Source organism: Cyprinus carpio, chromosome A21 (genome assembly GCF_018340385.1).
Source record: "Cyprinus carpio isolate SPL01 chromosome A21, ASM1834038v1, whole genome shotgun sequence".
Taxonomy (NCBI): Eukaryota; Metazoa; Chordata; class Actinopteri; order Cypriniformes; family Cyprinidae; genus Cyprinus; species Cyprinus carpio.
In genome coordinates, this window is record NC_056592.1 from 16,521,553 (window position 1) to 16,549,054 (window position 27,502).

Here is a 27,502-nt window from a genome sequence, read left to right on the forward strand (position 1 = left end):
TGCCAACTACTGGAAAAACCTAAGAACTCATTAAACCTAGAACTCATCCTTACTCTCAACACTGTAAATCAGATCGTATGTTTTAAACAAGTGTTTATCCGACTTTAACTGTATGATTCTTAAATAATAAGTGAGTGAGTGATATAAAGCCAAGTAATGGGGAGCCATACTCAGAATTCGTGCTCTGCATTTAACCTATTTAAAGTGCACACACACAGCAGTGAACACACACTCGGAGCAGTGGGCAGCCATTTATGCTGCGGCACCTGGGGGTTCGGTATCTTGCTTAAGGGCACCTCAGTCGTGGTATTGCCGGCCCGAGACTCAAACCCACAACCACTAGATGTTATTATTATTTTATTATTATTTACTTAAACACGTTTGTAAAGGAACTAGATTGCTTCTTTCGAACAACCTGTATATTGACCTATCTGTGCATTAATTATGTTTAAAATTTGTCTTTAAAAAATGTCAAATTGCTATGGACTTGTTATATTTAATAGGCCTAATCCTATAGTTCATATTAATCTTTCCAAATGTCCAAGGGGCATGCTTATAGGTTTCCAGGTTGGACATTTGGCTTTATGAACAGTAGTAATGATACAGGAGTACACATACCAACAACAACATATTTTCCTGAACGAACATTTATATAAAAACATCCTCCACGTGCGTGTGGTACATGAAAAGGCGAATTGGAAGAAATAAACACGTGATGCGTGATGACGTCTAGGGTCTAAATATGACGCGGTTTGCTATCGGTTAGCTAGCTAGCTACATTGTTTCCCTCCATCAACACTGAGCAGAGATCGAAGTTAGAGAGTTGATGTCCAAAACTGACAACTCCAGATTCACCTTTGCCATAAATATCGAGCCTTTCGAGTGAGGAGTTATTTGCTGGACGTTTGATAAACCAATCTGCAGAATAAACGGTAAGTCTGTTTAAATCTGTTTGTTGGATAAAGTGCGTTTCAAGCCTGATTGCTAGCAAGTTAGCATTTGTAGCGAGCCATGTGAATTTGAAAGTAGAGACTTTGCGTATGACATTTGTATATCTGTGTGGTAGATTAAATTAATCGAAAGGTTTTTGAAATCGATTGATAGCAGCTCGTTAAAGCTCCAGATAATTGTATTTGAAATAGAAACTTTAATGTAAGTTAAGCACATGACGGCTAACGTTGTTTCGCACTTGTTCGTGCAAACTGATTCTCTCAGGTTTAATCCAGCACAAACCAAAATATATAATGAAATGTGTTGGTGAGCGGAGAATGTTAATCATAAATCTAACAACACAATTCCACAGGCCCTAAGTCAACTGGCACATGAAATTTCTGGCGCCCAACAAGTCAAAACTAGCATGAATAATAACAGATATCACAAGTTATTTAACAATACCCGAGACATGTCTCTTTACTGCACATCATATGTATCTGACACATGATGTTTGTGTTTATGCTATTTTGAAATTTATGTAAGTGTTCTCGCATTTCTCCCTGCTTTACTGTAGGTTTTAAACCTGTTTACTGGCACGGTTAGAATTCTCGTGAAAGCACATTTATTTCTGTATAGATATATGAAGTAGGAAAATGAATTATGCAAATATAAATATTCTTATTGAATACGTAGCTGTAGTATCTCAATATGTCCAGTTAGACTTTGTGGTTGTGTAATTATAGAAAAATTACATAAATGTTATTTAAAGTGCTTAATATTGAAAAAGTAGTGACAATAAAAAAAGAAACAATCAGTTTACTTAACATAAGTATAAGCAACCATTCAGAGTTCATAAATCAACTTTATTAACCCTGCAAAGCCTGAAATATGAAACAGTTAAAATAAGCAATTCCTTTTAAATGGGATGGTTTGTTTAAAAATCCAAAAAGTTTGTGTATGTTTTTATGTATTATACAGGGGGGTATTCCAGAAAGCAGGTTATGTGACATACGTATGTTTAAGAGTAAGTAAGCGGATAACCTCAACTTTCGGTTCCAAAAACGATATGTTAGTAGTCAGCAACAATCTCTCTGAACTTAACCTGCTCCGGAGCAGGTTATGTGCCAGGGTTAGTTCACTTCAGCAAGCCTAGTCAGCAAGACTTCAGCAAGCCTTATATAGGGGGCGTGAATAGCGCCTACAACATAATATAAATATTATAATATATATTATATATAGATATATATATATTTATATATATATATATATAAAACACAATTTGCAATTCCATTTGAAATTAGTCCGCAAAAACATACAAAAAAAAAAAAAAAAAAAAAAATATATATAAAACTATAAAACGTTTGCATTTTCGCTTTCGCGAACGCACAGCAAGTGCCAAATTTCAAATGAAAAAGCAAGGTCCATTTGCTACTGTATTTCCCATGTCTTACGAGTTATGAGCCTGTCATATTTAAATAGCAATATTAATTACCACATTTGCTTTTTCATTCTCTCATGCATTGCACATGTAAACTGCCAAAACTCAAATGGAATCGCAATTCCTTTTGCATTTGTATTTCCGACGTCTACACGGAGAGCTGTCAATCAATGTGAGGGGGCGGGACTATACTACGAGGGTGTGTTTGTATAGGGAGGTAACGTCACTCACAGATGGCCGTGCCGAATCTTTAATAAGTGGAGGAAGTCGGTAAAGCTTCAGCCAATCAGTTCGTGTCTGTCAACGAACAGACAGCCTTCTTGGCACAATACATAATTCTGTCTTTTTTACCCCAAATGCAGCGATTATACCCTGCTTACAGCGGGAGCAAAAACGGTACGCACAACAGGTCAATATTCACTATAACCCAAACGCTTTTCACCTGTCTCAACATCTCTCACTGTTTCTTTCACTCCGATTGACAAAAGTGAGTAAACAGACAATTCTGCGCTTATTACAGTACATTTTGAGTTAAGTGAGTTGAATGACTGAATGAAATTAACTTTTCCATGACATTCTAATTTATTGAGATGCACCTGTATCTTATAAAAAAAACCCTCAGTTTTCAGAAGCAAAATTATGCAATTTGTGCATTTGCTGTTATTTTACATGTTAAAACATATAAAGCAATATAATACAATAATGATTACATTTTAACATGGTTTTTCTTAAAAAAAAAAAAAAAATAAATTGTGAGTGGGAAGATGTGTGGATAATAAGGTAAACCTACATTGCTTCAGTCCAGTGCATGTTCATATTGAAATATTACTGACAATATAAAATATATTCTTGAATTGACTTTAAAAACCTTCAAAGATTTCTTAATAAAAAGAAGTGTAACACAATATTAATTAACTATTAGGGCAGAAGGCATGTGAAAGATTGTGTACAACAGGTTTTTTACTCTTCACTTTTCATCTAATAATTTTCACCATTTATCCCTAGCAGGAACACCAGTCAAGGATATTTATGGAAATAAACTATATTAGCAGGGTTTTTCCTACATTGAAATTTTTTTGGCGGCCGCCAAAACAATTTTTTGTCCCGCCAAAGCCTTATTTGATCTGTAATTATGTTTTGTGAGTGAAGCAGGCTACAGACAGAGTGACGGAGAGAACGAGCACAGCGCCCCACCCCCACGCGGGCACTCTCCGTCTTCAGTTCTGTCTTTGCTCTCTCCCTCGCATCAAAATCAACTGATCCTAAAGGTCGGAAGACCGAATCCATGTTTCACGTGGTGCATTCGGAGAATATTTTTGCTGAATTACCGCTGGGTGTGAATTGCAGTCAAAAAAAAAAGTTGCCTTATCTTCTCTTACAACTATTCCAAGCATTCCGCACATGCAGCTGACATAACTTAAAATAAACACAAAAAAAATTACACTTTTACACCTTTTAACGCTACGTTTTTAATGCTACTTTTTAATTGATATGATTATACTAAAATAATTATCAGGTCTATCAAAAAAGGATTTTATCTTTCAAAACTATGAAAGCCAGTCGTGGAAAAATCACAGCTTTTTTGCAAAGAGGGCAAGAAAGGATGACAGTGAGAGTGACAGGTAATATCTGTGTCTGATAATTGCATAATTTGTAAATAGATAAATTGTGATACCTTTGACATTTCAAATATACTTTCGATGATGTTTACATGTAAAATAAGTTGTAATCGCTTTCTTTTACTATCTAGCCTGACAGTGATCGTTTTTTCATGAATAAATAGGATAAGAAAATCACAAACTGTTTCTTTGTATTTATTTTAAATGTAACATTTATTGTCAATATTGGGCTTGCGGATCATGTGGGTACTAGGGTCCTCTTTGCTCTGTGTGGATGACCATGTCGGTCAGCCACCACCGAAGACCAATTTTGACCCAGGAAAAACCCTGTATTAGTCATTGTGATATTGGCACAGGCCATAGGAAATAAGTCTAAAGATTAAATGCAATATTCAGCATGGTAGTGATCAAAACCATATTGGAACACCTAATAATAATAACCATTTAGATATTGAAAAGATTGATTGTTAGTAAAGCAGCTGAAGTGTATTTGCTGTGCTAGAAATTAAAGATTTTGTCTTTTGTGCAGACATATGCAGGCTCTATAGCAGTGCAAGATGTTCAACAAATCTTTTGGCGCTCCCTTTGGGGGAGGGACAGGAGGATTTGGGACTACTTCAACATTTGGGCAACAAAGTAAGTTTGTTTATTAGAAAACCAAGAATTAATATTGTACAGAGACAACATAAGAATTTTGTGGGGGTTTTTTTTAGACACTGGATTTGGAGCAACAGGGGGCTTTGGATCTTCAGCATTTGGGACAACAAACAACACAGGAGGACTGTTTGGGACCACCCAGAACAAACCTGGTATGCTGTTTCTGTAGCAGAAAAAGTTATTTGCTTTGTAGTTGAGCCTTATCTAAAGCCCCTTTCACACTACATGTTAGACCCGGAAAATTGCCGGAACATTGCTGGATCACCTTCTGTGTGAACGCAAACACGTCCCGGGATTGATTCCGGGATTGATCCCGGGTTGGGGACCTAGTAACAATGAGCACTGTGTGAACAAAAGCCAGAACTAATGCCGTAAAGGGTGTGTTGTAGTGATGATGCACGTTATTGCGCGACTCCTTTAGCGGGTGTTTTGAAAGCAGATCAACGTTCATGACGAGACGAATATGTGCAAACTGTAACAAAGCAGAGATCAGTTAGTTCCTCACTTTCCATGCTGAAGCTGAGATCATTCGCAAGCTTAAGAGAAAGTTAACGTGCCTAGTGTTTTCGACTCGTACATTACACGTCACACCCTGATATCATGTGTCTTCACGGGACCTTCACGGGTTGTGTGTGAAAGTACGCACATATTCTGGGTAATCACTGGCAGTGTGAAAGGGGCAAAATCTAGCGACCCAGGAACAATTGCCGGGACACATTACTTGTGTATTTTCCGGAATCGCAGTGTGAAAGGGGCTTAAGATTGTGCTTTCATTTATATGTGTAGATGTAACATGGCAATGCAATCCTGCAGGTTGGCTTTGCAAGACCAGTTGTTCTCACTGATTTGAGCACTGGAACAGTTCTTTTGTTCTGTTACAGCTTGAGTCACCACAATCATGCTCTACTTTGCAAATGTTTAACATGCAGAGTATTGTTGTTGACTAGGGCTGTGCAATTAATCGCATGCAATTGTCACGTGCATCTCATCAGTAAAGCCGGTCCTGTGAGTAGCAGTAAATCTCCATCACCTGCTTTCAGATGGAGTGGCATTTACTACACAGAGTAAATTCACTGACAAGCTACGCAATATCGTGTTCAGTATCGCAGGCGATTTGACCTGTGATATTGCCTAATTGTCGGTGAACTATAGCTCTGTGTAGTAGGGCTGAACAATTTTGGAAAATAATCTAATAATGTTTTTTATTTTATTTTTTTACCAAGATTGCAATTTAATGTGCAATTTTATTTTTATTTTTTTAAGCTCTTTATGTTCTGTATTATTCAACAAAGACGAGCTAAAATCATTGCATAGTATGACCAATACAATATTAGATGGATTAAACAGAAATGTTATTTTCTGTACGCCAGGCCTATATGTTACGATGTAATTAGGTGATGCATGAATTTATATGAATGACGTTTTTATTTAAAAAATACTATCATAGTAGTATATTGATCTGATTTGTTGAACATCAACCTTTTTAAGCATGTAATAATTATGACAACATAAAGCATTGATAAATATGCCTGATGTAAACATTAATATACAAATCACAAAAACTAAAGTAGATTGCAGAAATATAAAAACAAATGTTGCTTTACACACTACTTTAGGTAATTCAAAGTCACTTTAATAAACATATGTATACGTGGACTGCACTTTTTAAACGCTGTCTGTTAACTTTAGACCAGTGGTTCTCAAACTTTTTTGGTCCACCAAATAACCTAATTTCACTAAACATTATGATTTTTTTTTTTTAATTTACAAAACCTACAGGGAAAAAAACACCTGCATCACTTGAAACATTAAAGAATAAATTTATTATTATTATTCTCTCTGTTATTCATTTATTTATTGTGGGTTTCATGCTGTCCGCTAAGGATACACACAGGCTTTCCTCCTCACCAACAACATTAATCACCGTGTGTACACCGGATGCGAGCCATGGCAAAATACAGTAAAACCAATTATAACGCTGTCTACACTGGATGTGGCGTGGTACAACGCGACTTGACAAATCCCGACATTAAACTGGTGCCTTGTTCTATTTATGACGTACTGACACAAAGTTAAAATGATTTGCAATGGTTGCTTTGTCGTGTCCAGTAGAGCTGTTGCAGTGTGACTCGACAACTGTAGCATCCGGTATAGACACAGTGAGTGAAGCCAAGAGCAAGATATGTCTCGTCATATTTTCTGCATTTAGCTTTTGAATGACCAGCATCTTCCTGGGTCTGTGTGACATCATCTACCGGGCTCCAGACTAACATTTGAGAGCAGTGGCACCAGCGCCACTAAGTTCTACAGATGGTGGCACCAGGAGCAGATTTGGTAGCGCTGGGGGTGGTTTGTGGGGGTATTCAAAATAAAGATCATTTAATCATAAAATTAATATTGTTTTGCATTAATAAGTGCAGTTACTAATAACATTTCATGTTCATTTCTTATTTATTGTTTATACAGATTTGACAGTAAAGCACTAAGCTTGAGTTAAGATGCATACAAAATTAATTTTTATTAATAACAGTAACGGGTGCAAAATCTACTTTTTATATACAGAAAATTTATATATTCCACTCTTATTAAATGTACCATCCATATTCTTTTAGCATATGGAACTGACCAAGTTCAGTGATTATGTGTGATTAAGTAGCAAATTGAAGAAAAGTTTGTGACTTTTCTTACTTTATATACAAAAAAGTGTAAAATTCTGACAAAATCAGATTTCTTGATGATTTGATATTTTATAATAGTGATTTTATAATTTCAAAATATAGAGAAAAAGCATAAATGAATGACTAATAAGCCAATAAGTGCTCCTCTGCAGCTGTCTACTAGTTATAATTTGATGTGTTTTTTTAATTTTACATAAATGTTTAACTACAAAGTATATTTTGTTCATCCCATTAAAAATTACATTCAAACTGGATAATTTTAGAGATTTAAAGCGCTGGAAACAGTTGTGTGAAATGCTTGAAAGTCACTGAAAAGTGCTGTACAAACCCTGAAATGAATTATGTAATACATTTGACTATTTCTACCACAACACCATGGTTACAGTTAACGCTACCGCTTCTGGTTTCCTGACGTATGTCAGCGCTGTTCATGACAAATTTCTGTGCAGAATTTGAATGATTCTCAGTAAATCTCGCAGCAATCTTATCATTGTGCGGCGAATTCAAACGCTTCCCACTGGATCTCGCAGCACTGTTGCATCTGTGCAGTAACAGTGTTGAGAAATCAACTTTGGCTCCCAAGTAAAGCTGTTCTGAGCTCAGACAAGTTTGTTTGTGTCGCGATCTGAGCTGAGAAACGGTCTGTTGCATCTGAGAGACATCAAATGACAATGAAATGAAAGCGAAACTAAACCGCGCTACGTTTCAGCTGCACAGCGCGGTTTAGTTTTGTTTCGTTTGCCGTTTGATGTTTCTCAAATGCAACAGAAACGCCAGAGCTTATGAGCTGGGCAATGCGGTGGTCGCGCCAGTGCGACCACTCACAAAAATTAGTCTCACCGGCAGAAAAAATGGTCGCTAAATGTGACCATTTGGTCGCAGTCTGGAGCCCTGATCTATGGCTTTTCTCTTCCCTTTCACAAACCGATCCATCTCCCATTCTAAGTTACGTCCTTTGGCTGTTTACTGTTTTATTTATTTTCTTTTTCTGCTGATAGACCGTGCACCCCCTGCAATACTTGTGCGCCCCACACTTTGAGAACCACTGCTTTAGAAAGACTTCAAATAAATAAGAATATATGTTTCCTTTTTATATGTTATAATTAAGGTCGAAGTCTTCAGTAATGAAATGCACCGTAACACTGTTACTGCTTGAGTAATTTCATGTGCCGTTTTGAACTATGTTCATATTATATACGCTTTCAAAAACATTTCTGCGTGTAGCATGCCAGGGTTGCCAGGTTTTCACAACAAAACCCGACCTATTGCTACTCAAAATTAGCCCAATTAGGGGGTCCTCCAGTATTCTGGGGCGTAAAATGTTTTATTTAGGGCTTTCCCGAACCGCGGAACTTGGCTACACTAGCGTGCCAACTTGATGCTTCCTCTGAAGACTGCTTAGATGTGTTCTACTTGAAGCAGTGCTGATTAGACCGATCATCAAAGTGTGTCATCAAAGTACTTTGAGAGCTATAAGAGAGCGGACATCTCCTTATGTTTTCTCTCACTGTACTTTGATGTCATACACCAATCGATCTTCAAGTCCAGTCGAACACACCTCTTTACTCTTGCAAGTCACGTGACCGAGTGTAAATGCAGGCTCTGCGATAATATTTTTTTTTTTTTTTTTTTTTCTTATCTCGACATCGCAAATGCAATTAATCGTTCAGCCTTACTGTGTAGTAAATGCCGCTCTGTCTGAAAGCAGGTGATGAAGATTTATATATATAATTATTTTTTTTTATTTTTTTTTGACAAAAAAATCCGATTTACGATAAATCAACATCCCCCCCCCCCCCCCCCAACCTTAAAATCAATGATGACAAAGAAATCTTTCAAAACAAGTTTTAACTTTTTGTTTTGATTTTTCCCTTCTGGGATTTGATCTGGATTTCCCCCTTGGGGTTAAAGTGCAATCAGAAACAACAAGCCAATAAGGCAATATGGCAGGCTCTGCCATGGTAAACAGTGAAAATGTAACGTAACATAACATTAAATTATGTGACTTTTTTTTATAAGTTCTCTTTAAACACAAGTTTAACATCTTGCTCTTCAGTAGATAGGAGGTAGTTCTGATTAAGTGCAAACAAAACATTCAACAGCATTAAATATCAGTGCATGAGAGCACAAGGTGCTTATTTGTTGTACTGTTTTTAGTTTGGACATCCTTTCTTTTTTCTAAACATTCTTAGCCAGGAAGACAAGCCTGTCTACTATCTCTGGCTTGAGGCATGCACGGTGGCATGTAACAATGCTCCCCCCTCCCCCCCACACACACTCACACACTCTCTTAGGGGGCACTCATTGCTGGGACCGAGAGGTATTTTTTTTGCCAGATTGCTTAGCCTTGGAAAATTCTGTTGGTGGTGCTTCCACCACTCAAGGGGATCTGAGTCTGAGTCTACCTCAGGGGTCAATAAGTAAGTTGTCACTCAGTCTCTATCTTTACTGCCTCTGACTGGTGGGGAGATGACACTGCTGCATTCTTTTTGAAGAAGGCAGCTAAAGTCATCTTTTTCTTGGGTGGAGTCTGTGCTGCTTCTTGACGCACCTGCACAGCTGGGCCAGGCTGCTGTGGTGTACTGTTGTTGGCAGGAGCAGGTAGAGACATGAGCTCAGCTTCAGGGACAGCCCTTTTTTTTTTTTTTTTTTTTGACTTGTTCCACCTTGTCTGGGTCAGTGTAGATTGTGCGAAACCTTGGGTCCATCAGTGAGGACATGTCCAAGGGTTCATCCTTCACAGGGTCGCTGTATTTGTCATAGAGGTACCACAATTTTTTTTTTTTTTTTTTTTTTTTTTTTTTATTGTTTTAGTGAGCTCTGTGTCTTCCTCCTATGGCTGTAGGATACTGGTTTTGAACAGATGGAGCACCGGTTTAATGTATGAAATGCTGTCATAAGACTCCCCGGAGAGTGCATCAGTAAAGTCTTAGAGTGGTTTCACAGCTTTATTTATGGACTCCAACACATCAAGATCTTGCCAAGTGGGCACAAGATGACAACTTTTCTTGTCTGAACCCAGGACATGGACTATGGCCCTCTCCTGTTTGAGAAATCTCTATCATTTTTTTGGCGTGAACCACATCTGGTCGGGGACTCCGTTACTAACTGATGAGTGGGTAGCCCAAGCTCAGCCTGTACTTCAGTCATGTCTCTTCTTTTTTTTTTCCAGCTTTAAGAAAAGGCAGACACAGCCTTTTTACACACCCCAACGGCATGTTCAATCCGTGGGTCCTTCACACCATTCTTTGAATAAATAAAGATGCATAATCAAAACACATTTTAGTGGAACATGACAAATTCACAAACTTGTCTTTTTTTTCAGCTTTCTGCATAATATTATTGCACAAAGGGCACACACTCATACACACACACACACGGGGCATGCATACCATTATAATTATTCATGCCAATTTTGTGTGTATATATATATATATATATATATATATGGTATATATATATATATATATATATATATATATATATATATAGTTTGATATAATGCATTAATTACATCATGCATTAATTAGGCTGTTCTCATGTCTTTTGCCAATGGGAAAATATATATCACTTGAATGCATAGCCATTAGACTCCTACCTATAGCATGGTGCAATCTGTGTCCAAAGCACTGGAGGTTGGGCCACTCATTGTCTTTCAGAGCTGTGATCATGTTGGTGCTGCTGTCTGTAGTCACACAGGTGAGTTGGTCTTCAGCAAGGTTCCAGGAGCTCAGCATCTTTTAGTCCCTGGGCAATTATTTTGCCTTTGTGATCGTTGGGAATGTAAGTTATTAAGAATGTACATTATTATCATACTGGATACAGTTTGTAAATGTTTGTAAGACTGTAGGTTGTTTTTTGGCTGGTGTGCTTGTGCTGCCGTGGTCTTGTTCATTTCGTAGGGCACAACATCTCTCCCACTCAGCAGCAGGCCTCTGTTTGAGGTGCAGCAGTAAATTGGTCCTACTGCTACCTTTGCTTGCAACAGACTTCAAACACACTTTGCAGTGGGGTGTTGTTTGTTCTGTGTCTGACGCAGCAAAACCGAACCAATTCCAAATTACAGAGGACACTGTGCCTTTCTTGGGAACGAGTTCTTCCCTGCTCGCTGCCATGTTGTTTGTGTATCTCTAATATGGCAAACACACAGGGGGAGGGCTGAGCCCATTCGGAACTACGGGAGCCCAGAGGGGAGCATTGGCAGATATTAATAGCCGTATTTCCACTGTCGGGCCAGTGCGAGCCAGGGCTTAAAACGGGCCGGGCGGGGCTAATAGCCTCGGGCCAGTAGCACCGAGGCCAGAATAGCGCAGCGTTTCCACCGTCGGGCCAGAAGCTCCGCTGCGTGTCACTAAAACCCGCCCTTTACACGCCTCTCAGGAACAACGTCATGCAACCCCATCATTTCACCAACAAAGAGAAGTTATTAGAAAACTAATAAATAAGTCACTGGAACTAGCGCGATCACAAAACGAACATGATAACAGCGGCCTTTTGTTTGCATGCTTTGTTAAATATTAAAATTCAAATTCAAAAGCATCAACGTTTTACTATAAGTGATACATTGAGCATAATGAATCAATTTATAAGGACTCAAAATTAATCACACAGAAATAGGCCTAAATGTATTTCTATTTTATTTATTTATTTTAAACGCTTATGAAAATAGCCTGCTTATTCAATGGAGTCTGTTTCTGTTTATTTGTAGCCACAGGAGCCTATATACATCACATTTAGAATGAATGATAATAACTCTATTTTTATAAAAGCTCCCGAACAAAAAACATACGTGGAGCTAAGCTCTCGAGACGAGACTTAGGCTATGACAGATAAAATATGTTACTAAATAAATACACAATTGTGATGGAGAATAAGAAGCTGATGTCTGATTTCTTCGAGTGGTTGCATTTAGCATGTTTATTATGGTAACTTTAATGTTTAGCGTGCATAGTCTTTTGCATCGCTTATAAATATTTCTGCCTTGTTTAGTAATTATAATCCACATCGGATCAAATTATTTCAAACACTCGCTGCTGACTGAAAGTGAGTTTTGAGCTCAGCTTATTTTTAAAAATTTTTAATGTTGATGTTATAGCTGTTATCTTTCTGAAAATAACGGCACTGACACTTTCCAGACGCGGAGAAACTCCGCCTTTGTTCATAACCACTCCTCTAGCCCCAGCTGGCCTGCTTTGGCCCAAGGTTTTTGTCGGGCCAAAAAACCCTGGCCGTTGGCCCCGAGGAAGCCCCGACGAGGCACGATCAAGCCCCAGAAGTGACAGTGGAAATGCGACTGGCCCTGGCACGCACTAGCTCGCCCGCTTTAAGCCCGACAGTGGAAACGCGGCTAATGAGAAAACTGATTTTCATTCAAACAAGTTTATGTAAACTACACATTTGAGTTAATCAATTTATCGCCCAGCCCTACTGATGAGATGTGCGTGACAATCGCATGCGATTAATTGCACAGCCTTACTGTTGACTGTCATCTCTAAAGTGAATTGGCTAATGATGAACAAATCAAATTCAGTCAAGTGGTGACTCACTGAGAAGACTTAGCTGAATATTATTGATTTGAAGATGGTTTTGAAAAAAGATTGCATTACAAACTGATGTGCTATCACATAAGAAACGAGTTGTCCCATAAGAATGTTGTATTTGGTCAACAGTGTGTGATTTACATTGAAATATTTGTGTCTGTCCTCGGTGGCCTATTTGGCTCAAGCACCTTCAGTCAGCCTGTTACATCCTCCACCAGTAGTGGGTTTGGGTTTGGTGCCACCAGTGGCACATCAAACAGCCTTTTTGGAAGCACCAACACTGGAGGTGGAGGATTGTTTTCCCAGCAGAATAATGCCTTTGGTGCCAACAAACCAGCCACTTTTGGCAGTAAGTTTCCTGCAGCATTCCAGTTTAGCTATAAATTGTTTGATTTGTTGTAGAAGTTGTGTCTTGGATTAAAAGAATAGCTCAAACATAATGGACCTAAGTAACTTTTAAATGATTTGCAGCTTTCGGTACCAGCACCAGTAGCGGTGGATTATTCGGGACAACCAACACAACATCCAATCCTTTTGGAGGAACATCAGGCTCTTTGTTTGGGTCATCAAATTTCACTGCTGCTCCCCCTGGCACAACAATCAAATTCAATGTTCGTTTAGAAATGATTATACTTTTTATTCTTCTTCATACTGGTAATTTAGCTACCTGTTTTTCATACATGATTTTTAACCAAAATCTTTTGTGTTTTGTTGCAGCCACCAACTGGGAGTGACACAATGGTAAAAGGAGGTGTGACAACCAGCATCAACACCAAACACCAGTGTATCACTGCCATGAAGGAATACGAGAACAAATCCTTAGAGGTAGTTTGAATTCTCTTTTTGTGATAGTTGTTTTAGTACTTGGCAGCCTGCTGAAATAATTGTCAAGCACTGTTTGTCAGGTGCTTTGATAAACTGTCTGCAGAGAAAATATGTAACAAATTTTTGAGGATTTCAAGCCATGATGAAAGAAATACACCTTTCTTTTCTTGATCTTAGGAATTAAGGCTTGAGGATTATCAGGCAGGAAGGAAGGGTCCTTCCAACCCCATGGCAGCTGGCACAGGTGGTCTCTTTGGAGCGGCAGCCACAGCTACTCCCAGTACTGGCACTGGACTTTTTGGACCCTCAACTCCAAACACTGGCTTCAGCTTCGGCCAGAACAAGACCTCATTTGGCACAAGTAAGTGGTTGTACTTTAATAGTTTATTTAGATTTTTTTTTTTTTTTTTTTTGTCTTAAGAGTGCTAAGTGTTTGCACTGCAGGCACTGGGGGCTTTGGTACAACCACAGGAAGTTTGTTTGGCCAGCCGCAGCAGCAGCAGCAACAACAGCAGCAAGGTTCCAGTCTTTTCAAACCATTTGGTTCAGCTACCACCACCCAAAATAACACTTTCTCCTTTGGCAACAGCAGCAGCATGGTGAGTTCCAGCAGATGTAGTAAATGTCTACCCTGATTTACTAAATATTCTTAACTGATTTTATTAATCTAGCATCAGGTTAATTCTTTGTTTAATCCAATATTTTATTTATAAGGGCTGTTTGGCAACACAGCTGCCTCTCAGGCTGGAGGACTGTTTGGAAACACTAACACAAGTACTGCCACAGGATTTGGCACAGGAATTTTCGGCCAAACTAACACTGGCTTTGGGAATGTGGGTACACAGGTGACTTCTGGAGAGGCTACAGTTAGCTCTTGTTTTTTCCTCTTTTCTGTATTTTACAAAAGTCCATTTTTAGATTTTCAACATGGTCAAATGTAAGTTACCTTTTTTTTATTTTTATTTTTATTTTTTGCATTGTTTTTACATTGTTTTTGTAAATGATTAACTTGCTCTTAATAACAAACAAACTCTTAAACCAACAAGACTGCTCCACCACCAACAACAAACACCACCATTGCAACATCCACTGGAACATTCACAAATAAGTTAGCAAATAAGCCTACACTCACTCTAGGGGCTAACACGAACACCTCAACCTTTGGTAAGTCTTTGTTAATGCTGACTAGTATTTGCTGTTATCAGATTCATTCTCAGTTTTGGTGGTGAAAGTGATGGGCTTCATTTCACCAGTATGCACTTAGATCTGATCTAGAAATGTCAATATATTTCTTCTCAAATGTCAATGTTGGTGTACTTTAAAGGATTTGGTGCAACTGGTACTGGTGGGGGTCTCTTTGGGAACAAAACTGCTACGACAGGCCTGGGAACAGGACTGGGAACTGGCTTTGGAGGAGGTATGTTTTAGGGTGCATGATTTTTGTTGTCATTTGTTATTGTAAGAATGAAAACATTGCTTCAAAGTATTAGTCTGTATTTTCAGCTGTAGGAACTGGCCAGACATCATTGTTTGGGAACAACCAGAAAGCTGGGCTCCACCCTAGGTCACTGGGCACCTTCGGGACTGGAGGCTTCAACACTGGAGCCAACACTCTGAATTTTGGTGCTCCTCAACAGCCTGTTGGTCAGTGCAGATGCTTCATAAATGATTTAATTCCCATAACTGATTGTAATCATGTTAAATTGAGTACTTCATACTAGACAGATTTCTTTGAAATTCTGTAAAATAAATAACTGGTATACTATGTTTTGTTCACAGCTCTGACTGACCCCAATGCATCAGCTGCGCAGCAGGCTGTCCTCCAACAGCAGATCAATGCATTGGCCTATTCTCCTTTTGGAGACTCACCCCTCTTCAGAAATCCACTGTCAGACCCAAAGAAGAAGGAAGAGGTTTGATTTTACAGTTTACATGGTCCTTATATATATTGGTTATTTGAAAAGATTAGTGAGTGGCTCAATAAAAGATGACTTGTTTCTTACCATTTAGCACAGTACATGCACTGCTAACATATCTTCTCCATCATTAGCGTCTAAAGCCCACAAATCCAGCTGCCCAGAAAGCCCTGACTACCCCTACTCAGTATAAACTGACCCCTCGTCCTGCCACCCGTGTTCGTCCCAAAGCACTGTCCTCATCAGGCTCCTCCAAATCTCAGCTCTTTGATGGACTTGATGATGATGAACCCTCTCTTAACAATGGAGCCTTCATGCCTAGGTAAGAACCTGACTTCATAACTCCAGCTACTCTTAGTGCACATATAGCTCAAGATGTAGTGTGCTAACTAAAGTGTTCCTGTCTGTGTGTTTTTCTTTTAGGAAGAGCATAAAGAAGCTTGTTTTGAAGAATCTGAATAATAGCAGTCTGTATAACAGCCCTGTGAACAGAGAGGCTGATGACTTGGCCTCCCCTTCAGAATACCCACAAAATGGGCTCAGGTAAGTTTACACTAGTTCTTAACTGCTGAAGTTAGTAAAGATTCAACCATATATTTCAACGTTTTCCTGTCACACATCAGTCTGAGTATGGATGGAGAGACCAGAGAAGTAACTGTGGAGAGAAGTGGGGAGGATGATCTGGAGGTCTCCAAGTTCTACACAAACCCGATCACCAAACCAATTCCACACGCCCAGCCGAGCCCCTTGCTACAGGACACAATCTCAGAGTTCAACATGCGGGGAACTGCCAGTCATCGCAATGGCCTGGAGGCCAGCAGTGAGGACATCTCGCTGGCAGAGGATTCTATTCAGGAGGAGCGAGATGAGGAGCTGGAGGCTCAGAAACCTCCTCACCCAGCTGGTATGCTTGTCTCGGTTGACATACTTCAAAACATACTGTACACGACAATCTACGAAACTGATGAGAAGGTATTTCTGTCCTCTCTCAGGTATAGTTCTTACCCGTGTGGGCTACTACACCATCCCATCAATGGAAGAGCTAGGAAGGATGTTGAATGAGAATGGGGAGTGTATTGTGGAGAACTTCACGGTCGGCAGGAAAGGTAAAAGTATTGCATGAAGCACCATGGTGCACCAAGAACAAATGATAATCTACACTAGTCAACATTTGAAGTGGATCAAAATCTCCTAAAACCAAAATGTTTCCTTGTCTTAAGACAACTTTTAACTTTTTTGATCTACTTCAAATGCATAATACTTCTATTATCACAAGATTAAACCAACAAAAATTAACCTTTATGAAATTTTTTTTTGCAGGCTATGGATCAGTTTTCTTCTCTGGTGAGGTGAATCTCACCAACATGAACCTGGATGAGATTGTGCACTTCAGGCGTAAGGAAATAATCGTGTACCCTAATGACAAAGACAAGCCTCCTGTTGGAGAGGGACTAAACAGGTAATGTGCATCGATTGCTTTTGCCTCCTCTTCAACTGCATTGGTTGCTCTTTAAAATTGAGTTGTTGCAATGTATTTTGTTTCTTGTAACACACAGACGTGCCGAGGTGACTCTAGATGGTGTGTGGCCCAATGACAAGACAACATGCTCTCAGATTAAGAGTCCAGAGAGGCTGACTGAGATGAACTACGAGGGTCGACTTGAGGCAGCCTCGCGTAAACAGGGTGCCCGCTTCTTGGAATACCGTCCTGAAACTGGCTCCTGGGTCTTTGAGGTATGTGCGTCTACTCCACATTCCATTTACTGCTCTATAGTCAATCCACATTTTATTTTTTGACTGATCTTGTGTTACATAGTTAGCTGTTGTCATGTGTAAATCTTTACAATGTAACCAAAATCTCCTCTACAGGTGGCCCACTTCTCAAAGTACGGACTCCAGGAATCTGATGAAGAAGAGGAAGCTCCCCCCACCAAGCTTGAACTGAAGAAGCTGAAGACAGGTGTTCCACCTGTGATCCCACAGCTTCCACTGACCCAGCAGCAGATGTCACCACAGGCTCAGGTAGACTGAGGAACGCACTGGGTCTGACACATTGGTCTTCGGGTGCCACTCAAGTTCACATATACCTGCTGTGCTCCCCGCAGTCCAGATCAATACTAGCAGCGGGGAGAGAGCAAAGAGATTTAGTGGTTCAAATGCTTTTCATTTGTGATGCCAAGAGATTGGATGTTATTGAAATGCTGTGCACACATTTTAAATATTAAGAGTTTACAGAGAAAGTTTATATAATAAAGGGAGTTGCCTTTTATGTAATATTTATAGTTTGTAACGTTGACTGTATTTCTTTGCAGCTGTGATTAGCAGGTGCTTAAAGTGTAAAGACTATACTTTTCATTTTCAGTGAAATTTAAATTGTTACAATTTATTTAATGAAAATATTGCTTTTGTTTACACAGAATGAAAATACAAGGGCAATTCTGAATGTGTTTTGAGTGGAATAAGATGCAGCCAAGCATTATGCTTGAGGTTCTTTCATCTTTGCTGAATTATGAAGTATGTTTGTGTGTTATGATATTTGTGACTTTTCACAGGAACACAATAAAATAATCAGTTTAACCAATTGAATTTTAGATTAACATTAAACACATTAATTAAAAAACACTAAATTCAGTAATCAAAAAATTATGATTTGAGAGATTCTACAAATGAGTTTGTGAGATTTAAGATTGTTTTAGTTGGAAGTATAGCAGTGAAACATGTATGAGTGGAAGTGTGTGAATTTGATTTGATTTTTGTCATGTATTTTATTGATAAATAAAGATACAATAAAGATAAAATGTTTGTGTCAGGACATTTCATGGCTAAACAATGCTTTCATGGCAATGTTTTGAATAGGCAACAACTAGAATCTTGATGCCTGTCGAATTATTTAGGTAATAATGTATTTCTGTTTGAAAGTTTGCTTTCTGTCAACTTTAACATTGCCGAAGAAGTATCACTTTGTATCAAAAAAAAAATCAAATCAGTTCTTGACCTTATCATCCACTCATATCAATAATAAAGACTTGATTTGATCTCTTTGTATCCATGTGTAGAGCACAGCAGTTCTTGAGCTGCTCAGCCATGTGTCAGAGTTGGACAGTGACATGGCTGACATTACTCAAGAGCACCCAGCAGACAGTGTTTTGGGTGAGGGGGATGGAAAGAGGACTCTGGAGGAGAATAAGCTGAGATCTGAGACTCCTGCCGAGCGCAAGCCTGTGTCTGCATCAAGTCAGATTGCTTCCTCAATGGGCATCAACCCTCATACCTTACAGGTAGTGTGTATGTGTAATCATCGTGTCATCATTTGGAAACCCATAATTTTCTGTTGTTTTAATCAATTTTGATTTGTTTTCTAAACCGATTATGAAGGCCTCTCTCTTTGCAGAGGATGATGAATGTGATTTGTTTCAAGAGCATGGTTCTTCAAAGCTCATACAGGATGTGGCTTCCCCTGAAGTTTTGCTTTCTGGAGCTGGTCGGCAATCAAGTATGCCAGCCTAATGCATATAAGGCAGTTTACATACTTGTGGGAAATATACTTCTTTAAACATGTCTGATATTGTGGCTTTTCTATCACAGTTGGAGCCCTTTTACAAACCAAGTTCAACTCAGGAGGAGGACTTTTTTCCCAGTTGCCAGAGGCTCCTTTTAGAGGAATACCTCAGAAGCTTAGCAAGTCACTAGCATCAGAATCTCCATGGCCATCATTGGGTCCTTCCTTCCTGTTGCCGGCCCCTCCCCCAGAACCTACTATTTGAACTGTGGGGACCCGCAGGCTAGGGGGGCCAGTACCTCTGGAAAGCTCCATAACTCTAGGAAAAGGCCGTCTGCTAATGGATGCTGCTTTGTTCAGAGGGCGATCTTTCAGAGTGGGCTGGGGTCCCAACTGGACACTGGTGCACTGTGGAGATCAACTTAGTGTCACAGAGGCAATGAAGGAGCAGTCGGCAGAGATCATGGGATTTGGCTTCTTACCCAAACCTACCAAAAGCAAACCGTAAGTTTAGCTTCTCTATAGTTTATCAGTGCAAACAATGCACAACTAAAGTTCAGCAGAATTTTTTCATATTTTTCTTATTGTTGCATCATACCAGGATCACTGAAAGTCCATTTAAAGTGCATATAGAGCAGGTGGTTGGCCTGAAGCCCAAACAGTCAGCAGAAAGCCTTGCTTTATATCACAAACCACTGGAGATTGGTCTAAAGCACAGCACAATCAACATGGAGCATTCCTGTCCCTTCATCCAGCCAGCAAAAGGAGTGGATGCTCTGCATGGTTATGCAGAATGGATTGTAGAGGTCAACAAAGATATAGGAGGAGGGGATGGTATGCAGTTTTATAAATGCTGTTTTATAAATCTTAAAGGGGTAGTTTCCCCAAAAATGAAAATTCTGTCACCTAGAAGATATTTTGAAGATTGTGAAAGTGAAGTGACATTTAGCCAAGTATAGTGTCCCATACTTGGAATCTGTGCTCTGCAGTTAACCCATCCAAGTACACATACACACACACACACACCGTGAACACACACGGAGTAGTGGGCAGCCATTTTTGCTTTGGCGCACGGGGAGCAATTGGGGGTTCTATGCCTTGCACAAGGGTCTCACCTAAGTTTTGGTATTCAAGGTGGAAGCGAGCTCTGTTCATTCACTCCCCCCACCTTCAATCCCTGTGGTACCGAGACTTGAACACCTGACCTCTGGGTTACAAGTCCAACTTTCTAACCCAGGGGTCGCCAACTGGCAGACTCTGATCTGAATCTGGACCGTGAAATGCGTCCATCTGGACTGCTAAGCTGCTAAGCTAAATAAATAAAATTTTCTAATAAAAAATTTACATCAAGCACAATAAGGTCAGCTCAGTAGAGCCGTTTGGGTCCCACAGGGCTACAGGTTGCTACTACTTTTAAGTTAACTGCTGCTTAACGTTCAGATATGCAGTCGTGTGTGCAGTGAAGAGAGCAGAAAATGGCACACAGACAGATGAAACTTTCAGTGAGTGAAAAAACAATGTCATTCCAAAATATTTGGAAAGTTGACAGGTCCTTAAAAAGTCTAATATTTAGCTATCAAATTTAAGGCCATATAAAAGGCCGTATAAATGGTACAAGAAAGTCTTAATTATGATTTTAGAAGGTCTTAAATTTGGGGATGGAAAGACAAGAATTGCGATATGTTTAAAGTGACGATTAAATTTTGAAAGGCTGTGATTTCACTGAATAAATAATATGAACGCTGCATGTTTCATCCAGCTTCTGCATGCTTTGTGTACTGCCATTACTGGGAAAACTGCTGACAGAAAGTGCCTCCTACTGGCAGAGAATGACTTGCATTTATAAATATAAATATAAATATAAATCTCTAAGGCTTTGCCTGTGCTCTTTCCATTTTAAAATTAGAGGCAACCACTGTATTTTTATCATGATCCAAACAAAGATGAGCAGGTTTTAATCTATATTAGATTTGTATAATTTTGAAATTGGAAGCAAAAACAGAATGGTTTGACTTTAGATTTGTAATACTGTACCACATAAAACAAAAAACAGGCATGGGCTGAAAGAAAATGCAAATTCCCTTTCTGATAGCAGGTGGTACTTGTAGAACAGCAGCAAAATAGCTTTTCCTTGTTTACAGCTGTAAACAAAGCAGCACTGCATTTATGAACACTACTTTAATATGTATTATACAGATGTGAGATAAGAAGAAAATACCATCTAAACTTTTCTAAAGACCGTTCCCCTCAGAAATACATTCATATAAACTCCTACCCCCAATTGTATCGTGATTTAACATCTCAAACGCTACAATTTCAATTTCTAAATTAATAAATTCTGAATGCAGTTCTTTTAACTTTCTATTCGCTTTTTCAATCATACCAACCTTAAGCTTAGACAGTAGTGTTTGTGTGTGTGTGTGTATATATATATATATATATATAAGTTATAATAAGTATGCATATTATATATTAAATCATTTTAATACCCCAATTAAGATACTAAGAATTATATATTAAATCATTTTTATTTTCCACGTGCTGGTCTGGCCCATTGGCGCCAAGTTTGGACTTTGTGTGCTGCTCTTTTTGGTCATTTGGATGACCTGGATGTGGAGACTGAGCAATACTCAGACTACCAGCAGCAGCTTGAGAGGCGAAGGAGCTTCTCGCACTGGCTCTCTGAGTGTGCGGCTGAATGCATTGAGGAGGAGGTGGGCCGAGCCCTTCAGCGCAACCATTCTGAGGCCATATTCAGTTACCTTACCTGCCACTGCATAAGCAAAGCCTGCAAACTGTCCCAGAAGAGTGGTGAGTGTGCACATTTTTTTGATCCTAAAAGCTTAATGTCAAGTTGCATGCTGTACAACAACATATGTGGTTCTAATAAAGGTGGTGTGTGTGTGTGTGTGTGTGTGTGTGTGTGTGTGTGTGTGTGTGTGTGTGTGTGTGTATGTAGGGGACCATCGTCTGGCTCTGTTGCTGTCACAGGCTTTGGGCTCTCAGTTTTGTAGAGATCTATTGGCTCTACAGCTCAGTGACTGGAACAGCATGCAGACCTACTCCTTTATAGAGGAGGAGAGGCTGCAAATCTTTGCTTTGCTTGCAGGCAAACCAGTAAGTAAATAAAATGCCATAAAATCTAGATGTTTTTGGTTATAATTTTACCAAATTTTTTATTTTATTTTCTGTAATAAAGGTGTGGCAGTCAACAGACGGCTGTATAAACGTGTGCTCTGAGCTTGATTGGAAGCGGTGTGTTGCAGTTCATCTCTGGTACATGATGCCTCCTACTGCATCTGTAGCTGACATCCTTTCCAAATACGAATCTGCATTTCAGGTACCTCACATCACACTCTGTAGTTTTTTTATTAATATATTAGTTTCTTTGACAAAATTATATCATTTCATAATTCGAATGGGCAAGGTAAAAAAAAAATTTTAAGAATTAACTTATGCTTACCAAGGCTAAATTATTTGATCAAAAATAATGTAATGCTTTGAAATATGACCATAAAAAAAGAAAAAATGTTTTCTATCTTTATATATTTTAAATTGTGATTTTATGTAATGTTATGTAAGCTGCTATTTTCAGCAGCCATTATTCCAGGCTTCCGTGTCCATGATCATTCAGAAATCATTCTAATATGCTGATTTGAAGCTCAAGAAACTTTTTTTTTTTTTTTTTTTTTTTTTTTTTTTTTTTATGTTGTAAAAGTTGTTAAAAAGAACAGCATTTATTTGAAACAGAAATGTTTTGTAACAAACAACTTTACTGTCTCTTTTGATCAATTTGATGCATCCTTTCAAAATTTAACAACTTACTGACCCTAAACTTTTTTTCTTTTTTCTGTTAAAAGCCCTTATGTCAAAGAGTTTTGTTAAAAGGGGTCATCTGAGGCAAAATTCATTTTTTTTGTTGTCTGAATATAAATGTGTGTTGGAACTATGTCTAAACATCCATCCTATAATGATAAAAATCCACCCAGTGTTTTTTTTTAAATTCCGATTTTAAAATCTGGTGCAGGGGAAGACAAGAATGTCTCCGATTAAGCGATTGAGATGTTTTGTTGTTGGATGCAATAATGAACATAGCAGTCGTCATTTTACTCCCGACATCTTGAGTCGCTGAAGACGCAGAGGATTAATGTTACTTTTGCTTAGAAGGGAATGCGCTGATCCCTGATCTGCCTAAATGCGTCTGTTCACGCGAATCATTCATGATCGAGCTTCATCTACACAAGAAGTGAGTATAAGGTTTTTTATGAATCTTTGCAAATCGTCTTTCCTAATATGTGCTAGTTAGCAAGTTTCGTGGCTAAAGTAAACAGTACTGCTCTTCACCCTACAGAAGAGAGGGGGGGGGGGGGGTCAGCAGAGCTCATTAGCATTTAAAGCAACATGAACTAGAATCGTTTGCTAAATACAGAGCTCATTTTGACAGGGTAAAAAAGGTGTTTCTTACACTACCATTTATAAATTTTAATCAAAGTATGTAATAGATTTTCATTAAAGGGATACTCCATCCCAAAATGAAAATTTTATCATTATTCACTTACCCCCATATAGTTCCAAACCTGTAAAAGCTTCGTTCGTCTTCGGAACACAATTTAAGATATTTTGGATGAAAACAGGGAGGCTTGAGGACTGTCCCATAGACTGCCAAATAAATAACAGTGTCAAGGTCCAGGGAAGTATGAAAAGCATCGTCAGAATAGTCCATCTTCCATCAGTGATTCAACCGTAATGTTATGAAGCGATGAGAATACTATTTGTACATGAAGAAAACAAAAATAACGACTTTTGTCAACAATTCCTCTCCTCTGTCTCTCCAAATCAGCGTAGTGCTATTTTGACAAATCTGAGCAGTATGCAGGTGGCTTATGCTCTTCTGTGTCAGCCGCGTGACAAGGATACGTTTTTTATGTGTATTTACGCTTCGGTTTGAAAGCAAACAGTGCATGGGTAGAGCGCGGCTGATACAGAAGAGCATACGCTGTCTGCATACTGCTCAGAATTGCCAAAATGGCGCTACACTGATTTGGAGAGACACAGTGTTCCAATCTACACAGTGTTCATTGCTCCCTACTCGCCGAGCAGGGAAAATCTGTTGAAGTTTACCTCACTTCGGAACATTCATTCATGGGTTTGCACTGTGCAGTGTCTTCACACACGGACAAGTGTGACATCATATACCTCTGTAAATAAATGCAATTTAAATTCATGTCTCGCACACTTCAATGCACTTTGAATGGAACCTATACGTTCGCTTGGAACTTGAATCATGGCCAAATATCCTGTGATGTCCACTTCACAGGGCACTTACATTCGAATAGAACAAATGTTTAAAGCGAAAAGAGAGACATACAAAATGTGCAGAGCAGGAGGTCGCGAGGACTAAAATTGAGAACCGGTGCCCTAAAGAATCATATCAACTTATATCAAATGGGCATCTGATGACCCCTTTAATGTAAATGCAATAAGAAAGTGTTTTTGAAGAATTGGATTTAATTCTAATAGAATTACGCACCATGGGAACTAGCAACAGCAAATACACCATGTTTCTGCACCACCTTGTCGATAGATGCCACTGATTCTCGATGAACTGTGTAATTATATATTCTAAAATGCTGTATTTGTCACTTTAACTGTATTTGTGTGTTTCAGGGTTCAGAGGAAGTGAAAAGTTATGCTTGCCCTCCTTTACCTCCTTACATAGATGAACTCGAGTTATTGGGTTTGGATGAAGAGATGGATGAGACTGAATCCAAAAAGCCACTCTATGACATCTGCTTCCACCTGCTCAAACTTTACAGTGACAGGTTTGTAATAGTGTCCTCTTTCTTTCCTTGTTTTTAATTAAAGATGTTGTCCACTGCTGTGTATTTATGCAGGCTGATTTTATCCTCTTTTCCTCTCTTTAGGCATTATAGCCTACAACAGCTACTTGATCCCAGCACATTAACTGCTGATCATCTGGACTACCGGCTGAGCTGGCACCTGTGGAACGTATTGCAAGCTCTTAACTACAACCACCTGTCCACCCCATGCCAGGGCTTGCTGCATGCCAGCTATGCTGCCCAGCTTGAGAGTGTGGGATTATGGGAGAAGGCTATCTTCGTGCTGCTGCACATACCTGACTCTGGGTAAGTGTCTGCTCGGAGTACTCATTTAGTTCTATAGGTTTGATAGGATCAGGATGAGTTGAGTGACTGTACATGAGATGACTTCCATTTTTTGTAACTGCTTGCAGGCGTAGAGAGAGTGCAGTGAGAGAGATGATCAACTTGCATTGCTCCCTTGAGGAGACGGAAGAGTCAATGGAAAAAGAGCAGTTTCTCACAGAAAAGTTGCTGATCCCCATTCAGTGGATCCATCAGGCCAAGGCAATCCGTGCTTGTAGAGAGGGAGACAAACGTAGTGAAGCTTTGCACCTTTACAAGGCTGGCCACTGGAATCACTGCCAACGGCTTGTCATCCAGCACCTTGCCTCAGGTTTGAATAAACCAAAAGCACACAAACACACTTTAAATTCCTCTCAAAAAAATGTCACATCTGCAGCAATGCAAGCTACACATTCATTTTCCTGCCCAGTTCTAAACAACACATTTACATTGTAAACATAAGCCGAACTGCAAGTGGTATTACCACTGAGCCTTTCTTTGCTGTATCAGACACTGAAGTCATCAGGAAAATAACTGTTAAATGCACTGTAATGTATAATAATTTGCAGTATAGGCTTTTATGAAACAAAAAAAGTAACTACTTGTTAATTGTTAAACTCAAACAGCACTTTCTATTCAGAAAATCTGACTGAAGCTGCATGATTTAAGCATTATTTTTAGCTATGTTTTGGAGTTTGGGTTGCAACTTAAATTAAATTTGGTCCCCCAGTTTATGAAAATTAGACGCTATACTTATTGTATTTCATAGGTTTTCTCAAAGGAAAAATGTTAATTAGGGGTGCACGATAAATATCGGCCGATAATTAATGCGCATCTCTATGTGAAATAACGCACCTGATGGAATTTACCGCTGATTAGAGAACCGGCTTTACTGACGAAATGCGCTTTAATTATCGGCCGATATTTATCGTGCACCCCTAATTTAAATATGTACTTAAAGTTCTGTTCTTTAGCAGCTGCTGATGAATTCTGTATAAAACTGTATGATTGTACTAACTGTACAGTCGTGGCCAAAAGTTTTGAGAATTACATAAATATTGGAAATTGGAAAAGTTGCTGCTTAAGTTTTTATAATAGTAATTTGCATATACTCCAGAATGTTATGAAGAGTGATCAGATGAATTGCATAGTCCTTCTTTGCCATGAAAATGAACTTAATCCCAAAAAAACCTTTCCACTGCATTTCATTGCTGTCATTAAAGGAGCCATGTGTAATGTCTGGCAAAAAAATCAAGTCATACTCCACATTCCATACCAGATGGGGGCAGTATGCCTCAATAAAGTGAATTGGTCTACTCTAGAGTAACAAACGAGAAACGGCATAGTCTCTATGCTCCGCCCCTACCTTCACAACAACCCTAGAGCCATAGCCGAAGCCTAAGAGGACGTTTTGCCTCCAGAGGAAAGTTGGGTGATGTCAAGTGATTTTGAAACTTGACATCTTCAAGCTACTCCCCTTCACCTTTACCAGTGAATATGTTCATATTTCATATTCGTTATGTTCATATTACATTTTGAGTTGTATATACACATTATTTGAATTAAATTAATTTGACAGACAGCATTCTGTCAACATCAGACAGCTGATGTTGACCAAGCTAGCGCCAACCAACGTAACCAGAGCTGCCAACTCTCAAGCATTCACCGTGAGACACACGCAATTGACTCTTTTCACAGGCTTTCAAAAACTTGACCGCTCTGAATATAGTGAGTGAGTGCGCGCGCGGGCGGCCGGGCGGGGCTCTCTCTCTCTCTCTCTCTCTCTCTCTCTCTCTCTCGGGTTCATTATCATCGAAGACATTTCAAGCTTCTTAGGTAATGTTACATTTTAGCATCAGCTTGGTAGAGACGGGCTTTGGTAGATAACAGGTGAAAACCGGATCGGATCTGTGGGTAAGTTATAGCTAGCTAATTATCAAACGCAGCTACGGTTAGCCATCGCTAACATTAGCACGTTTATCGAACAGCCTTCGATACATTTCTATGTTATAACTTCCCGAAAAAAAAATACGCAAACATATAAAACAAACTTCTAGCGAAATACTAACAGCATCTTACTTACCAATCCAAAAGAAATGTTGCAAGTTCGGAGTCGAACCTCATTTCTTTCAAGTCCATCAGTTGTCTCCAGCGATGGAAAGCAGTGCCGATGTTTACTCTGGTTCGGCTCTTTTTCTTATCGGATTTGATTTGTGATTCCGAGCGCGGTTGT

The 27,502-nt window shown here is 39.1% G+C and overlaps 1 protein-coding gene across 1 annotated transcript in view; it reads left to right on the forward strand.

The window, feature by feature from the left end:
• Positions 1 to 734: 734 nt before the first annotated feature.
• The window catches only part of nup98 (nucleoporin 98 and 96 precursor), a 29,770-nt gene continuing 3,002 nt past the window's right edge, over positions 735 to 27,502 (forward strand). Inside the window, 30 exon segments of the mRNA XM_042711069.1 lie at positions 735 to 932; positions 4,520 to 4,626; positions 4,704 to 4,798; positions 13,031 to 13,214; positions 13,337 to 13,476; positions 13,583 to 13,690; positions 13,868 to 14,051; positions 14,135 to 14,289; positions 14,404 to 14,556; positions 14,737 to 14,854; positions 15,015 to 15,107; positions 15,194 to 15,334; positions 15,470 to 15,603; positions 15,741 to 15,928; positions 16,030 to 16,149; positions 16,230 to 16,510; positions 16,599 to 16,712; positions 16,927 to 17,065; positions 17,163 to 17,340; positions 17,476 to 17,628; positions 18,663 to 18,884; positions 18,982 to 19,099; positions 19,192 to 19,609; positions 19,707 to 19,939; positions 21,647 to 21,916; positions 22,065 to 22,222; positions 22,305 to 22,445; positions 24,773 to 24,927; positions 25,030 to 25,251; positions 25,359 to 25,600. Coding sequence (XP_042567003.1) covers positions 4,548 to 4,626; positions 4,704 to 4,798; positions 13,031 to 13,214; positions 13,337 to 13,476; positions 13,583 to 13,690; positions 13,868 to 14,051; positions 14,135 to 14,289; positions 14,404 to 14,556; positions 14,737 to 14,854; positions 15,015 to 15,107; positions 15,194 to 15,334; positions 15,470 to 15,603; positions 15,741 to 15,928; positions 16,030 to 16,149; positions 16,230 to 16,510; positions 16,599 to 16,712; positions 16,927 to 17,065; positions 17,163 to 17,340; positions 17,476 to 17,628; positions 18,663 to 18,884; positions 18,982 to 19,099; positions 19,192 to 19,609; positions 19,707 to 19,939; positions 21,647 to 21,916; positions 22,065 to 22,222; positions 22,305 to 22,445; positions 24,773 to 24,927; positions 25,030 to 25,251; positions 25,359 to 25,600 — 4,936 coding nt within the window. The 5' untranslated portion in view covers positions 735 to 932; positions 4,520 to 4,547.